Genomic DNA, 16620 nt, shown 5'->3' on the forward strand with positions numbered 1-16620 from the left:
CAGGCTAGAATTCCCTTCAGTGATGAAACATAGTCCCATGTTTTTAAAAGGGGCCCCAAGTGTGTTGAATGAATTCATTCAGCTGGAACCCTCTTGGTATTATATCTTTTACTCATTTCCATCATTTCCAGCAAACCTCTGCTTCATGTAACCAAATACCTACAGAAAGGTGTCTGATAAAAACGGTGTGCATACTTTCCATGGTCTGTTTATACATTTTGCGTTGTTTCCCAATGTTTTTTTTGGAAGAACTCCGAGGGCTAAAACGCCTCAGACTTGGTGTCTTGAATCAAAATAGTGTCTGAGACGGATCACAGACACACATTATCCTGCGTCTCCAGTGACCTCTGTCATCGGGTTTCATGTTCCTGCCCAACATGCAAATAACCACATGCAACAATACTGCATTGTTGCCGTAGCAGTGCCTGCACATTCAATGGCAAACCTGCCTGCTGAGGCCATGTTGAGACTTTGCCCTGTGAACGGGGTCAAGGGAGCCTGGCCTTAAGAGGGGTTGCTCTGTCGCTGTGTCAGTTTGGTGTCATTCAATAGCATTCAGGACATCTGTAGTGGCTGTGGCGACAGTGGGACAGGCTGAGCCTCGAGGACTATGCTTCATAGGAGAGACTACTACTCTAATGACGAGCTATGAAATCAGAGTCTTACGGCACACAATTGTTATAAATGGCTCGGACAAAATGCGTCTTTGTTTGCTTTCTTTTTTATCTCAAATGTTTCTAAAATGAGGAGGTTGAGGGGGATGCTTGGCTACGTTGCAATCGATGGTTGTAGTGTCCTTAACCGGGGCTGAGAAAAAGAGGTGGGCGTTTGTTCCGCGTGGCGGTACACAGAGATCTGCTGGAGAACACGGTGAAACAGTAGCTGTACTCTTCACGTCTCTGCCGCAGAGAGAGAGAGATTAAAGAAACTAATTTCCCAATGACTCATCATCCGGCCATTTCAACTATCTTCCCCAGCACTCACAACAGGCTATTGCGTCGTTACATTGGTTGTCCATTGCATATCCTATGGGAAACTGCTATGGTATTGAGCAACATGACTGGGAGGGTCCAGTGGAGATGTCTAAGCCTCTAGCACGCAGGTGTTACAGTGAGGTGTGGTGCATGGGAAGTTGTAGCGCATTTAAAACCATTCCGCTAAAGCAACCAGGTTGAAATGTTGACTCAACAGGCCCATGGTAGACCATTCTATTCTGAGCTTGTTTCCTCCGCCAATCCACTCTACCTACTCAAGGTGTGTGTGTGTGTGTGTGTGTGTGTGTGTGTGTGTGTGTGTGTGTGTGTGTGTGTGTGTGTGTGTGTGTGTGTGTGTGTGTGTGTGTGTGTGTGTGTGTGTGTGTGTGTGTGTGTGTGTGTGTGTGAAGACAGGCCGTAAGAGTTTAAGTAGATAAGTGGGTTGAGGGGAGGGAAGAGTTAGGTTGATGAAGCTGTGTGAAAACGTCCATACCGTGTAGCACAGGTGTTTGTGTGTGTGGTTTTCCTCGCTGTGGCAATCGATGTCATAGTTAGCTTTTTGGATCGCATTTTTTTTATTTATTTTATATATATATATATCTACCAAAACAAATATATACCAAAAAGAAAATTGTATATTGCTCTAATACCACTGCCTTATTTTGATATACTTGTTGTTGATTACCATTAAACCGATATGTTGCAGATAGCCATCTGCTCTAATGAAATATTTGCCCACTGTTGATTTTCGGAGAGTGTGTGGGTGTCTTTCTCTCTCAAGCTATCAGTCTTTCTGTCTATCTTCTATCCGTCTTCCTCTGGCTCTCTTCTTGGTTTCCCTTGACACATCTGAGTCGGCCCTAACCACATCTGAACAGATTAGACCTTGCTGGCTTTCATAGTGTATGACACATTGACACCATATTAATATTAGTACCTAGACCGATATTAATGCAATGACATATTGTGTAGGATTAGCCTGAAATGGAAAATGAATAAATGCAATGCAAAATAAACTTTGTCTGAATTTGACAGTACAATTGCCATTGCTACCCTCATGAATGTCTATTTATGTATTCAATTATCGCTACGTTTTTTTTCTCTGCTTGATAGTTAATCGGGTTTAATATAATTCAACCAATTGTTAAATTATCTGTTTAATTCTGAACAGAGTTTGAAAAAAATCTACATTTGCAAACACCACATGGTTTAACAAAAGTAAACTCAAAATGTAGCCTTCTGTTGAAATTTTCAGTAGCTGCCTCAGTACAAGCAACTTGTGTTGTTTTGTTCCTTATTTATTTTTGTTTTTGCCATAGGGTAAGGTTCACCTGGAGATGAGACTTAGCGAACTGATCACAGACAACGGACCTGGATGTCAGCAGCTACTGGTTCGGTGAGCACCGGCATGCATATTTAAAGGCAGATTTCCTGTGGCATCTGCCATTTGTAATTGTGTGTGATATACCTCACCAAACCAGCATACCCAGATGTTATTTTTGTTTTCAACCACAATGTATGTCAGACTCACAACTGCTCTAACCCATTGACGTGCTTGTGAGCAATGCGATGAGCAGTCGCTTGTGACGACATACAACTGACAGGATACGTTTTTATTATTATTTTTATATTTATTTATTGACAATATTGGGAAAGGAATAGCAACTTGATCAATAGGAATGACCTTATTTACTTATCGACCGCAATCCAAAATGACTTGTGTTTGTAACAATCTGTCATTGACTTTATGGAAGTTTTTGTTTGGTATTGGACAACCATAACCCTTAATAGCTCAAAACAAATGCATTATAGTTATACCATTTCTGAAGAAAAAAAAAGAGGATAGTTTTCATTTAAATTACATTAACACGTCTTCAGATATATGTGAGGCAAGATGGCAAATGCAAGGTTGTTGAATTGCATCATTTGGAGGTGTGTGTGTGTGTGTGTGTGTGTGTGTGTGTGTGTGTGTGTGTGTGTGTGTGTGTGTGTGTGTGTGTGTGTGTGTGTGTGTGTGTGTGTGTGTGTGTGTGTGTGTGTGTGTGTGTGTGTGTGTGTGTGTGTGTGTGTGTTAGCTGAGCCACACGGGCACTCAGGGCTCAGAGGTTTCAACATGGTTAGTCCCACCGGGGAGCTCTCGACGGGTTTACCAACACACCAATAATATGTGGGTTGCATCCACTTTCAACATCCCCCGTCCCTCGTGCTTGCTTCACGTCCTCGTGGGAACACTGTACTTCTCTAACGCCAATCGGTGACTAAAGTGAGGATTGGAGAACTACAACCCGAGCACTAATGCGAGTTGTTATCATAAAACACTGACTGAAAATTAACACTGGCCAACACTAAAAGTTAGTGTTGGCCAGCAACAACTGGAAACTTATTACCTAAACTTAATTTAGGTAAGGTCGGTGCTGGGCTCGTGGTAGACTAACATTAGCCCAAACTCAAGTGAGAGAGCGTGATCGACATGAGAATGTAAATGTAGAGATAACGGCTAGGATTGCTTTTTGTATGTGGCACAAAGAAAAATGCACGCAAGGTACATTTTGTGCATTTGGGCGTGCAGATGTTGTTTGTGCTTCATTCACGAAGTAGCGGCGAGGAGGAAGTGATGGCATCTCGACAGGAAGCCGATGAGTCCTCGTCCTGCAACGGCTGCGGTTTTCCGCTGCCGCCATTCAGACTCTCAGGCGCTAAGCTTAACCTGCCACCTGTTCACCATATGCGCTGTACTTTTACACCGTGCTCAGAAAGGGCGGGGCCTCAGAGTGGGGATGACGAGGTCTTGTGAAGGATCTATGAAGTGAAATGCCCAGGCATGCATGATGTACAGAAAGTAGCTAATTGGGAGAGCTAGGGAGACAGCGAGAGAGAGAGAGGGAGGGAGGAAGGGGGGAAAAGTGTAGGCTACAGGGAAAAGTATCGCCATGACTCCCCAGCAATGGATACACAAACATCCTATAGTTTGCTACTCTCACTGCCGGTTGCTCGCTGACCCGACTTGGTTATAGGATGGATTCATTTCTATTCCCTGCTGGTGTGCGCTCTCATAAGCAACATCCTGTTTGGAGTGAATACACCGCATGTTGACACCTGCATCACAGAGAGCTCTGTTTACAAGGCCATTTAAAGCACGACCACAACAGCTTTTTTTGGGGGGGGGTTTATTTGAACCATTGTTATTTAAAAAAAAATATATATAATTACAAATGTTTACTGTATTTTATCCCTAAACCTACCCTAATATATAACCTTACAGGACATCGTCCAAAAAGTAGTCTCTCTATGTTTACAGTATATTGCCCCTGCTGTCCTGTCCTCCTCTAGGATAATTGAATGCCAGGGACTTCCATTGATAAGTGGGCAGAACTGTGACCCATACGCCACTGTCTCCCTGGTGGGACCATCAAGGTAACTTCCACTAGGCCACTGAAACATTCACTAATAGATATGGTATACCACTATACATCTCTTAATTCCTCTCGCAGGCTCAGATGTGCTTCATGTATTACTCACATTTCAGATGTTCTCTAGCCACTGTTCAATAATAAACGAGAGGATATCAAAATGACAAGTGCATAAGTACGTTTGCGTGTAAAGGAAATGTGTGATTCTCCTCTTCACAGATCTGATCATAAGAAGACCAAGGTAAAGAAGAAAACCAGTGACCCTCATTTTGAAGAGACCTTCTCCTTTGAGGTATGGCCATGATTGTTCCTGTTATCTATCACCACTAAATCTCACATGACGGCAGCCTTTGTTTTAAATTGGAAACCATGAACTGCTCGTTACCATGACTTGCCTCCAAATTGAGCGTTCTGTGTAGCCTAACCCTAAGGCCGTCCCCAGGTCACAAGGTCCAGCAGCTACTCGAAAAAGTCAAATTTCCAAGTGGAGGAAGAGGACATTGAAAAACTGGAGATCAAGTATGTTGTTCCCTCATTTTATCCACTTTAGTGTGTTTTTCTAAGACCACATTGAAATAGCAAAAAAACAATTCAAAAGTATGAATGTTGTGTGATCTGACTGCTGATGGAGAGCCATGGTTTTTTGGTTAAGGAAAAGTTTGGGCGTCCATCACGGTAGACTCTGGTAGCTCACAGGGTAAGACCCTAGACTGACGTTAAGGTAAATACACATGCATGGTTTGTGAGGCTTGGACTTGACGTGTTTCTTCGCTGAATGCCATTGTTTTGGTTTGAACAAGCGATGCAGGTGGGAGCAGCACAGGAGTGTGACCGTATCTCTTCCCGCTCATGAATGGTGCTTGGTTTTTGTTATGAAGTGGCGTGGCACACACATCAAAGCGACTTGCGACTGGGAGTTTTTTTTCGTTTTTTTCTTCCTGTTGCACCCGTTTGTACGTGTCCTCTCTGTGTCTGCAGAGTGGATCTGTGGAACAACGGGAACCTGGCCCAGGACGTGTTCCTGGGGGAGACGCGGGTGTCCATCAAGATCCTGAGGAATGAGAACTTCCACAAGGCCTGGTGAGAAGATGGAAGCTTCAAGTAGTCAAAGAGTGATTATATAAAGTGCAGCATGACACATGGTGGAACAATAACGGACGGTAGTGAAAATAAATACCAAAGAAAGTCAAGTCTGGTTACAAAATGGGAAGGTCCTAAAGTTCTTAAATAGATGCAGGCCAATAAAATGGCTATCGAAATGTCTTTCATCCTATGTTTTTTCTGCGAGTGCTGTGAAAAAAGACACTTAATTACAAGGAAATGAACATTGTAACACTTTTCCTTTGTCTGTGTTTCAATACTATGATGCCCCAGAAGCAGAACATGAATGACGTAGTAGAGAATTGCATCTACGTACGTGTTTAGCTAATTCATGTAAACCTGTACCTCTTATTCAAGCACATTTGGGCATTGCGCAAGTGGTGATTCTTTCACCGTTCAGCAATGCATGAATAAATGCTTTCGCATTCGCAGGGCCTTTTCGTTGTTGTTATTGCTTTGTCTTCTTTTCCCTAATCGGCCAGTCAGTGTAGCCGGAATGAAAGAGCGATGGAGGGGCGGATAAGGAGCGTCGTGTGTGTGCTCACCGCTCCTCCACCCTGTGTTTATCGCACAGCGAGACCTGCCGGCCCTGTGACGTCAGCCCTATGACCCAGCCTACTCCACCTCTCGCATAGAATGTGACGTGCTAGATCGGATCTGCCTCGGTGTGGCGAGGCCCATGTCATTCTACTTCATACACGCGTCCTGAATCACGACGAGCTCGGCAACAAATAGAGCAGCGTTGCACGGGGAAACGTTTGTCTCGACTGAAGTCAAACCCAAATAGTTCCCATCTTTTTATTTCTCGTTCATCAACGGTTTCAGAGTTGTGTCATTGACAACATAGTTGTGAAATATACGCACTGATCAAATCTATTTAGGATCTATTGCGTCTACTTCTTTAACCCGTATTTCCTGCTCACCGGTGTGCATGAGTGTGCGGCTAACCTGTGCTAATGTTCTGTTCTGCTGTGTAAGGGTGTGTGTCCAGGCCCCGCAGCACACACGCAGGGTTGTGTCACAGATGGCAATCTGCGAGGGAGCTGTGTGGGCGGCAGTTTGCATAGTGATAGCACTTAATGGCCCGTGTTGAGGCTGGAAATGTGGTCGTGCAACAGGCCGACTGACAACTCTGCTGCGCAACCTGAGACAGTCTGCCTTGATCTATCGTTTCATTTTGTGCCTGAAAGTATATATTGAGTGTGCGCCACGGGTATCTATTAATAACGTGTTGCATTTTGTTGTCATAAAGGGTAGCGAAAAGTTCTCAACTCACAAACTTGAAGGAGTGCTCTACCTATTGGTGGCAAGTCGTATGTGCAAGCAGAAAAAAATAGATTGGATCATTTCCCAACAAGGTCGTGTTGCTTTATAAATGATCTCCCAGATATTACCTTTGGCTGAACTATTTTGGCTAAAGGTCCACAAGTTCCCCCGAAAGCTGAACAGAGATGAAACCCTGAACCGCTGTCGGTCTTTGTGTCCTGCAGGTACCTTCTGCAGCCCAAAGGGAACGGAAACAAGCACAAGCCCGACGACCTGGGCTCGCTGCGTCTGAAGGTCAACTACGTAGAGGACACGGTGCTGCCTTCGTCCTGCTACAAACCACTCTGCAACCTGCTGCTCAAATCCCCAGACGTCAAGGTGTGTGCCTTTTTTAGTCACTTAAGTAAATCAATGACACCGGAATGTATTTTTAGGTCCAGATAATAAAAAAGATGAAATATGGGCCACGGTTCACCAATGTCGCTTCATGTATTAAGGCCACCAACGCATGATGGTATTTGTGCGAATTATCTGCTTCTCTTACCGTATCCTGACCTGTTGGTCTAACCTCATTCAACATGTTACCCTGTTATTATATGTAGAAGTTGATTAAAAATGAATGAATTAAAAACAAAAAGTTGCATCTTTGTTTATTGATGTCTCCCCTCACCGTCACTCTCTCTATAAACATCCCTTCCTTTCCTGTACCTTATATTCCCCTCCATCACCCGGGTCCTGCCCTCCAGCCCATCTCTGCATCGGCAGCCCACATCCTGGGAGACATCTGCAGGGAGAGGTACGAGGCAGTGCTGCCACTGGTGCGCCTGCTGCTCCACCACAACCGCCTGGTGCCTTTCCTCACAGCCGTGGCAGCCCTCGAGCTGGAGAACACGCAGTGAGTAGCCCGCGGCCGGCAACTTCTGGTCCCTCGCTTGACCCAATCCTCATTGCTGGGGCGATCGCTGATGTTGCTTTCCTAATGAGGAAATGTGCTTCTTCATTTGTTATTTGATGGAGCGGGAGGGACGGCATGCAGGGGCAGAAATGTTTTTCATGCAGAACACTTTTAGAATGTCTGACTTTTGTTTTACCATATAATGTGTTTATATATTTGCTCCAGCAGTGGGTTGTGACCGGTTTCTCTGTCGTAATGATTATATTATAATAATAATGTTGTAATGCTAATATAATATTATTGCACGTTCAGGGAGGCCAACACCATCTTCCGAGGCAATTCCCTGGCGACGCGCTGCATAGATGACATGATGAAGATCGTCGGGAAGAGTTACCTAATGGGTACACTCAAGCCAGTTTTAGATGAGGTATGTACATTGTAGCATAACAATGTCCTTGTATGCATTTTGCTTGATTATAGATATAATCTGCTTCAAATTTAACGGGCATTAGAAATAATCTGCTTTAATTGTAAATTACCTTGGAGTTAATGTGCTTTTTTTTAAAATAAAGTCTTCGGAAAACATTAAGTTAAAAGTCCTGGGAATGTCTCTTTCTGGGCTAGGGTAAAGAAACTAATTTAGGAGCCTTGTTCTTTTTTTTATTTGATTCCTGGTTTCAGTAATAATAATAATAATAATAATAACAATAATAACAAGCGCTGCTCATTTTCAACCCTCCTTTTTTTGCCAGATCTTTGATTCCAACAAATCCTGCGAGATAGACCCAATCAAGCTAAAGGAGGGTGATAACGTGGACGTCAACAAGGTAGGCTGTGGCCAATGGAAACTCATCTTGATGACGGACCGCGGATCAGGGTATCTCAAATGAGACACCACACAACAATGTCTCATATTTCTATTCAATTCTCATGAACGGCTTCCTGCATTATAAACATACTGGGATCAGCAGAACCCACTGTAATGACCAGGCTTACGTCTGCCCATCTCAGATGCGCTGATATGTTCACACTTGAAGTTTATGTGGCGTTCCGGTTGAGAGCTGGGGGCGTAACGACCCTAAACGTGTGCCTGAATGACCTAAAAGCCCCTGGGCCATCACTACCTGTTCCCTTGACACAACCACAGGGTGTCATGTCGGCGGGCGGAATTGAGGTCATGTTGTTTAGATGTCTAGTCTTCGCTGTCTCCCCGTGCAGGAGAACCTGCAGAACTATGTCCAGAAGATCTTCTCCTCCATCACCCAGTCCAGTGCCAGCTGTCCCACTCTGATGTGTGACGTGTTCAGGTCCCTGAGGCACATGGCCTCCAAGCGGTTCCCAGGTGGGGACCAGTCTTCACCGTGGCATTGTGGGGCAGGATAGGGTTCTGGGTTCTTCTGACAACTACTACTTTATTGTAAGACACTTTGGATGAAGCGACTGGAAAGTGCCCTAAATGTTAATGTCTACCTGTGGCCTACTTGCTCATTATTAACATGTTATAGAAAACATGTTATATATTTGGGTAAAGGCGTATGCTGAAAAACTTAACTGTTTATACATTACCAGACGTGGGCTAAACCAGCAGAACTATAAACTCAAGTGAAACATATTATAAAAAAATAAATTAAATGCAGACTTGTATCATAGAAATAAAAAATTGGGGCTCAAGCATTCTAAACCTGATTGTTCAGCAGTGTTTTACCTTTTGTAGTACATTTATTCACCACAAGGTGGTGTCAAGTCCCAGTATACGCCATGATTCACCGTTTGACCAGCAAATTATTGAGGAAGCTGATTGTTCACTCTTCACAAAGATTAGGAGATTTATCACTGTAGTTTTATGAATACCCAACTTGCACTCCAGACTACAAAGCTGTCTTTTTGCTACACGTTCAATCCAAACACACAGTGACTCTGGAGACTTTTAATCATGTTTCTAATTTTTTGCATTGCTGCGCTCCACAGCTGACCCACACGTGCAGTACTCTGCGGTCAGCAGCTTTGTGTTCCTGCGGTTCTTTGCGGTTGCCGTCTTGTCCCCACACTCCTTCCAGCTTCGACCCCACCATCCTGTAAGTGCATCTTCATGTTTATGCCGTCCAAAGCCAAAATTTTGCTTTTATTGAGATACAGAAAAAAAATATTTGTATTTATTATGTAGTCATGGGTTCAGGACCCCAGTGCCTCCGTTTTGGAATCTCAATATAGCGTAACTTGAATGCTTGGGAAAAGGGCCCCGCTTTTTTGTCCCTTAGGTTCAAAGTAGGAAACATTTTTTTTTTTTAAATCCTCGCTAAGAGAACCAGTAGATCCACATAAACCGCTAATATCTGGCAGTGGATGTAAAGAGGCCATTCTGAGCCCCTTCCTGATTTGGAGCCTAGGGAAAAAGAACCACTTGGATATACTTTTACAGCCCTTACACGAGTCACATTGCATTAGGTACAGTGTATATCTTCGGCAATGAGACCCTGTATGGCCTACACATAACATGCTTGTCCTTGCTGTCCTTGCTTTCAGGATCCTGAGATATCTCGTACGCTCACGCTCATTTCCAAAACCATCCAAACACTGGGCAGCTGGGGCAGCTTGTCCAAGAACAAACTGGTGAGACTGGCACTCGATTTATTTCACAACAGCCACTTTCGATTTGTGTGTGTGTGTGTGTGTGTGTGTGTGTGTGTGTGTGTGTGTGTGTGTGTGTGTGTGTGTGTGTGTGTGTGTGTGTGTGTGTGTGTGTGTGTGTGTGTGTGTGTGTGTGTGTGTGTGTGTGTGTGTGTGTGTGTGTGTGTTCATTTGTTGTTGCTATGGGAACCTAGCAACTGCAGTCCTAACAAAATACACATTCGGAGTGATTATGATATTTCTCTCTTCAGTCTAGTTTCAAGGAAACCTTCATGTATGATTTCTTCAAATCCTTCCAAGAAGACAAGTGCATTGAGAAAGTTAAAAAGGTATTTACATTGTCTCTTTTTTATTTGACGTGTGGATTTTGTTTGTGAATTATTTTGGGAGTTTGATGGGCAGCCATGTTATCTGTTTAATCCCTTCCCAGTTTCTTGACGAGATCTCGTCTAATGTCAACAAGGAATCAAGTGGAATGGAGGATGCACTCATTCTAAAGGAAGGGTAAGTAATTGTAGTGGTAGGGGTGTGTTCACGTGAAATAAAGGTTTCTACACAATAAAATGCATAACTTGATAATGATGTGCACTTCGCTTAGTCAAATGTGTTTCTAGCGCCACTGCAATCAGTCGTGCAAAACAAAAGTTTGGTGCTCTGAATGCTATTTCTTTCATTTTAAAACGTATCTATGGTTTTAAACTGTGACTGCGCCACCATGTTGAACAATCCTAGGGAGATCCTATAGTCATTAGAGAAATACCTTGGAAAGAAACTGAGCAACATAGTTTTAGCGTGCTAGAAGAAACTGTAATGCATAATTCTTTAGACTAAATCAAGGAAGCATAAAGGGAAAAGATAACAAAGTGACTTTTTAATAGAAAGGACAACTTTGAATGTGTGGAACAAAACTATTATGCCAGTGGGAGCGATACAAACTGCAGACTGAAAACGGTTATTTGCGCCAACATTAATGCCGAAACAATGTCTCTCGTATTAGTTGTTACATCGTTACACCATTCCTGTTAGAAGGTACCAGAGCCCTACTGGAATCACTGATCACATCAAAACCTTTCTGCGCCGCGCACATCAGCGGTGCACATGCATATCAGCCCCCTTCACATGTACATCAGTGGTGCACACCCATATTAGCACCGTTCACACGCACATCAGCTGTGCACGCCCACATTAGCACAGTTCACACGTACATCAGAGGTGCACGCCCACATCAGCACCGTTCACACGTACATCAGCCCGTGCACGCCTACATCAGCCAATGCTCGTGCACATCAGTATTGTTCACACAAACATTGTGCACGCACACGTCATCATGGTGCACCTCACAGAATTGTTCAGGGACACACTGTCACCTAATGTTCTAGTGCTGGATAATGCAAGGCTCTAGGGACTGTATGTATATGGACCATATCTTGGTAACACATCATGCACCGCCCACTCGATCAAAAGGGCAGATGTTCAAGACCCCAAGGCCATGCAGGGAATGCATGTTAGAAACGCTCTTGAAGCACATATTGTTTCTGACAATATTAAATGGGAACATTATGTTGCTGATTTTGATACAGCTTCTGACCCAAATCAGAAGGATTATCCGCATGAAGCCATTATATATTGTTGATCAAACCAATAATGTGTTTTGTGGGAATAAAAATTCCAGCAAAACGAGACATTCCACATCCCTTAAGGGGGGCTCTTTGTGATTGGAGTTCGATGTGAAAAGTGCTCCAACATGTAAACATAACAACATGTTAACGGGATCGTATGTACCTATTAAATTGAGCAGGGCTGTAGCCATAATATAACCCCTGGCTCATCCGGTCTCCATAGGGAGGTGCAGAAACGAGCCCAGCGAAGAAAGCGAATCGGCAAGAGGAACTTCAAGAAGAGGTGGCTGAGGGTGACCAACAGGGAGCTCTCCTATCACAAACACAGAGGTAAGGACATGGAGTGCACTTCAAGGGAAGGCTGCAATCTTCTTTGGGGAACTCTAATTGAAATCTAGAATCTTCAGTGCATTGTAGAATATTTGGAATAGTATACAATACTCCAAAAAGAGTTTGTTTCTTGAGATAGTGTGTGGCTTTTCACACACACTCCGGTTCTCCAGAGAGATGATCCGGAGTTGACCTTTCACACATGCAAAACACCGCCGGAGATAAGCCGCATCAGATGTGTTGACGCGTATTGGAGATACTTTGTATACCTACTGCGAGGGGTGGTGCCCGGGTAGAGCGTGTAGCAGGCAGGACGTGATGCAGGAAATATGCATCAGAGGTCGCAGTGTTTTGTTTACAACACCTCTAGATCGTGGCTGAGGCTCCTGACTCTTTTTTGGTTGATGTCAATACTGCATTTATTTTGACGTACCCACAGTATCAACAGAAGAGTGGGAAGTTTGAATGTAAATACTGGCCAGAGGAGAAAGGTATAAATCAGTGACAATCAGTCACGCCAGTCATATGATGTTTGAAACTTCAGCCACAGGTCACCAACACACCGACATGCTCTTGGTGGACTCCTCGTGTACTCTGGGGGATGGATTCAGACATTTGCGCTCACACGCAAACATCCTATGAAAGGGCTTAAAGTGTGTTAATTAGATTCTGGGGTTGTTTTTTTCACTTGTGGGTTAATATGTTGAAAATAAATGACCCACTCGCCTATAGACACGCGTCCCTCATCACATACAGTTGTGCCGTATGAATGATGGACTGCATTGTGCGGTCTGGGAGGCGTACACTCCCTGCATGTTAAATTGCTTGCAGCTGCCGTTGGCTTGCTGGAAGCCCTCAGATGTCCATTATTCTTTTCATTTCCGCTCCCCGTTGTGTTGAAGTTCGATAGTTTTCCCATGATTGCAATAGCTCCTCACCCTTCCAGCGAGTCCTACAGATGGGTGATTTTTGTGTGATTATATACTGTCTGGGTGCTTGCCCAGGTATTGATGCAGATCCGACCAACAACAACTCTCTGTGCTTCGAGCAGTATGAGCTATTCCAAGGCATGCAAAAATGTGGAGAGGCTAGTGAAGTCCCGCATGCAGCAAATGTCATGATGATGGTCCATTTAAGTTCACAAAACACAGACACGCTGTCTCTGATTGTGATATTTAAAGGAATGTTCAATCACAATCGCTCCAACTATGTGAGCAGATTCGATTTGCTCAAAGGGTACTCACAAGGCCCCTTTGAGCGGGCTGATCAACTATTTGCCTTACCTAATCTACACTGCATGTTTTTCTATCAGCAAATGCCTTTCGAACTCTGGTAAAAACGTGTGACTCCTAATTCAGACAGAGCTGTGGGGCCGGTGAAGGTGTCTTTGCAGGATCCCTTTGTAGCCCTTCTTTGGTCAGTGCTAGGTAAAGCTAGTCCGGCTATTCCTAGACCAAGCTCAATTGTAGATTGAGCTTGGTCTGGGGAAGCTGCTGTCATTTTCTTCAGCCCAAGAGGCGTGATGCTCCTAGTTCAACTGACTCTGTACGCGTTTGGCTGCTTGCCGTCGCTTCCCTCTCGTCATTGTGTTAAACCAGCCAATAGCGCATGAAGGGGAAAAGCTAGCTTAGTGATTGGCTCCCGCAAAAACGTATCGGAAGCTGAAAGAGATGAATTGCTCTTCTCCAGACCCTTGTGCAGGGCGAACTCAAATCGCCGGCAGAATGGGCGGGGCTACCCAGTCTAAGGCAAAGCTGTAACTCATCTGGTTTGGAGGCATGTTAATCCAATGGTTGTGCTACTTTGCTCTGCACTGTAATCAAAAAGTGTTGTATGTTACTTGAAGCGAGACTGGGGTAATTAACAGTATATAATATCCCTGGTCATATCCCTACAAATACACAGTTGCTCTTGTAAATAAGTTAACTGAAAGTTGATTAAATGAACAGTTTTCCTACTAGCTTTTTTATATCAAGACCGGATATACAGATATATGTGTATGCCCAGAAAACCCAGTACCCTTGCACTCTATGTCGCTGGAGTAATACTTTTCAAGTTCAGCCATGACCCAGGCAAGATCCCAGCTGTTTACAAGAGTACCCAACTAGTATGGACAGCTGGTTGTTTTCTTTGGTATCTGAAGTCATTCCTGGGATGATGAAGGGGAATTAAAGGATAACTCAAGGATTTTAAAACCTGTTCCCTTTGATCCCATAACTGTTGGTCAAAGTGACTGACTAACGTGGCAACAATCTTTGAAATTGGTCCAGTATGTAGTTGGAGTGCTTCAGACATTACAGCACGCTCTGAGAAAGGATCACTACAGAGAAAGACGACTGGTTCCTTTTACCCATTTTGTTATTGAACCTAGTCTCACTCAGGGAGAAGTATCACATACTGAAATGTTACAGTCGTGTCCCTATTGTCTTTACAATCTCAAACCTCCTTCACCCTTAATCTTTGAGCTGCGCTTTCTGCAGTCCACCAAAACAACATCTGACCGGCCCTCCTCTCCCCAACTCACAAAAGTTTCCCCCCATTCTCCCCCGTCAGTTACATTGAGGTCTAACAACAACCAAACTCCCCCCAGATTTCTTCTTGAGGGAACCTTGGTCAGACACAATAACAAATCGAGCCAAAGTTCTCTGTAGGGATCCATTTGAAATGTTTTCAGACACTTACTATCACAATCTGAGCCTGTCTGTCAAAAAACAAGAATCCCTTCCTGGCGGGCCACTGGGTCTGTAACCTATCAGGCTTGACTTAGGTTTGACCCTTGCATAGCTGACTCCCCTTTAGTGTTGTAGACTGCTTGTGTGACAAAACCAGTAGGCACGACCGGGTCGGGTCTTATAAATAACTCCATATGTATTCGTCTTGATGTTTTATTGTTCACTCCCATATAACTTGGTGTAAATCTTGTGAAATGAAAGGAGTGTGCTTGAATGATTTAAAGCAACACGTGTTATAATTTGTTGTAAGGCACATGGGAGTTTATATATTTGATTGTGGTTCCTCGGCCAAGCAGCAGCAAACAAGTTCAGAAATACTCAAGGAACAGACAATATAATTTAAGCAATATCAATCTCCCAAAAAATTACAATACCAGCAATAATATGAACCTTTTATATTTACATATAAAAAATCAAACAAAGTGGGTTCAAAAGATGGAAAACGTTGTCAACTATCACATGTATTTAGCATGGTGCAGTCATGGGAACGAGGTTAATATTATGGTTCAGGACTAAGATGGAGGCCATAGCTCAGTGTCATTTGTTAGTACCGTTCTTCAACAGAAATTCTAATTTGCAGAAAGACATCAATAAATCATTTCACGTCAGCGAATCGTGTGCCCCTGCTCGAGAATCATAATTATGTCATTTTGTATTGAATAATACTGTAAGTTTCACTCAGGTAACTAAGAGTGACTATAAATACTTGACCTTCTGCCCATCTGGAAATATGCTTACAATTACACAGTAATTATAAACATATTAATTGTAAGCTTATTATTTTGCTCCTCTGAATGAGGTTTTTCATTTGATTAAGGGTTAATCAAATGAGCAGTTGTCCCACTAGATATCTCTGTATATCTAGACGGGAGATGACGATAGATTTGTTGTCCCAGTACACCCCGTATCTTTGGTAGAGCATGGAGCAAACCTTGTTCGACTCTTAAATTGTGTCACAAAAAATAGCTGCACAGTAAGAATGTGTTTGATGCCTTGGAAAACTATTTCGCACAAATAAATGCACAATGGATTGTGCATTTATGGGACAGAAAGACTCAATTTCATTGATGGCCCCGGCCCTCAAGCCATCCCAAGCGACCCATGAACAGCGCTGCTATACAAAAGTCTACAATGGTCAAATTAACTGGAGAAAATTCCAGTTATTTCAGTCTCCATTGATACAGGCTCAGTGCAACAAACTCTTCCCTTTTACAATGTTTCTACACTGTTTTTGGACCAATTCCCAGTACAAATCTCTGCATGCACGGCCAGGTGCTAAGCCTTGTCAGGGCAATGTCCGGTCTTTTAAATAACTCCATCTTATTTTATGGCTTGGTCTCTAGCTAGGTATTTAGGAGGGAGGACAAGATTTATGTTTTTTTTTTTTCTATAGTGGAATTCAGGCTTTCAGCGTTTTATACTTCTGTGGTGAAACAACCAAACATGTATGGATCAACACGTCCTCTGGTTTCTGTTTCTGATTCGTACAAAGACATCGCCCCAATGAATCATTTAACATCAGCCAACGAGTGTCCACTTACAGTGAAAGGATTACTTTAGGATTCTTCCACCTGATCCCTATTTTCCAATCATTTTGGGTCCAAGATACAATTGCGGACATCCATTTTTTTGAATTGGTGAGGTATTGTGCGAGAAAGAGTCAGC

General features: G+C 43.4%; 1 protein-coding gene across 1 annotated transcript in view; it reads left to right on the forward strand.

Moving 5' to 3' along the window:
- rasa2 (RAS p21 protein activator 2) overlaps positions 1–16620 on the forward strand; it is a 28362-nt gene that overhangs the window by 6472 nt on the left and 5270 nt on the right. Inside the window, exons 5-19 of the mRNA XM_060074356.1 lie at positions 2294–2370; positions 4305–4388; positions 4604–4676; positions 4827–4903; positions 5363–5464; positions 6976–7129; positions 7498–7646; positions 7959–8073; positions 8399–8473; positions 8865–8988; positions 9615–9721; positions 10170–10256; positions 10526–10603; positions 10705–10778; positions 12117–12223. Of these exons, the coding sequence (XP_059930339.1) occupies positions 2294–2370; positions 4305–4388; positions 4604–4676; positions 4827–4903; positions 5363–5464; positions 6976–7129; positions 7498–7646; positions 7959–8073; positions 8399–8473; positions 8865–8988; positions 9615–9721; positions 10170–10256; positions 10526–10603; positions 10705–10778; positions 12117–12223 (1483 nt within the window). The remainder of the gene's footprint in view (positions 1–2293; positions 2371–4304; positions 4389–4603; positions 4677–4826; positions 4904–5362; positions 5465–6975; positions 7130–7497; positions 7647–7958; positions 8074–8398; positions 8474–8864; positions 8989–9614; positions 9722–10169; positions 10257–10525; positions 10604–10704; positions 10779–12116; positions 12224–16620) is intronic.

This window comes from Gadus macrocephalus, chromosome 16 (assembly GCF_031168955.1).
Source record: "Gadus macrocephalus chromosome 16, ASM3116895v1".
Lineage (NCBI taxonomy): Eukaryota > Metazoa > Chordata > Actinopteri > Gadiformes > Gadidae > Gadus > Gadus macrocephalus.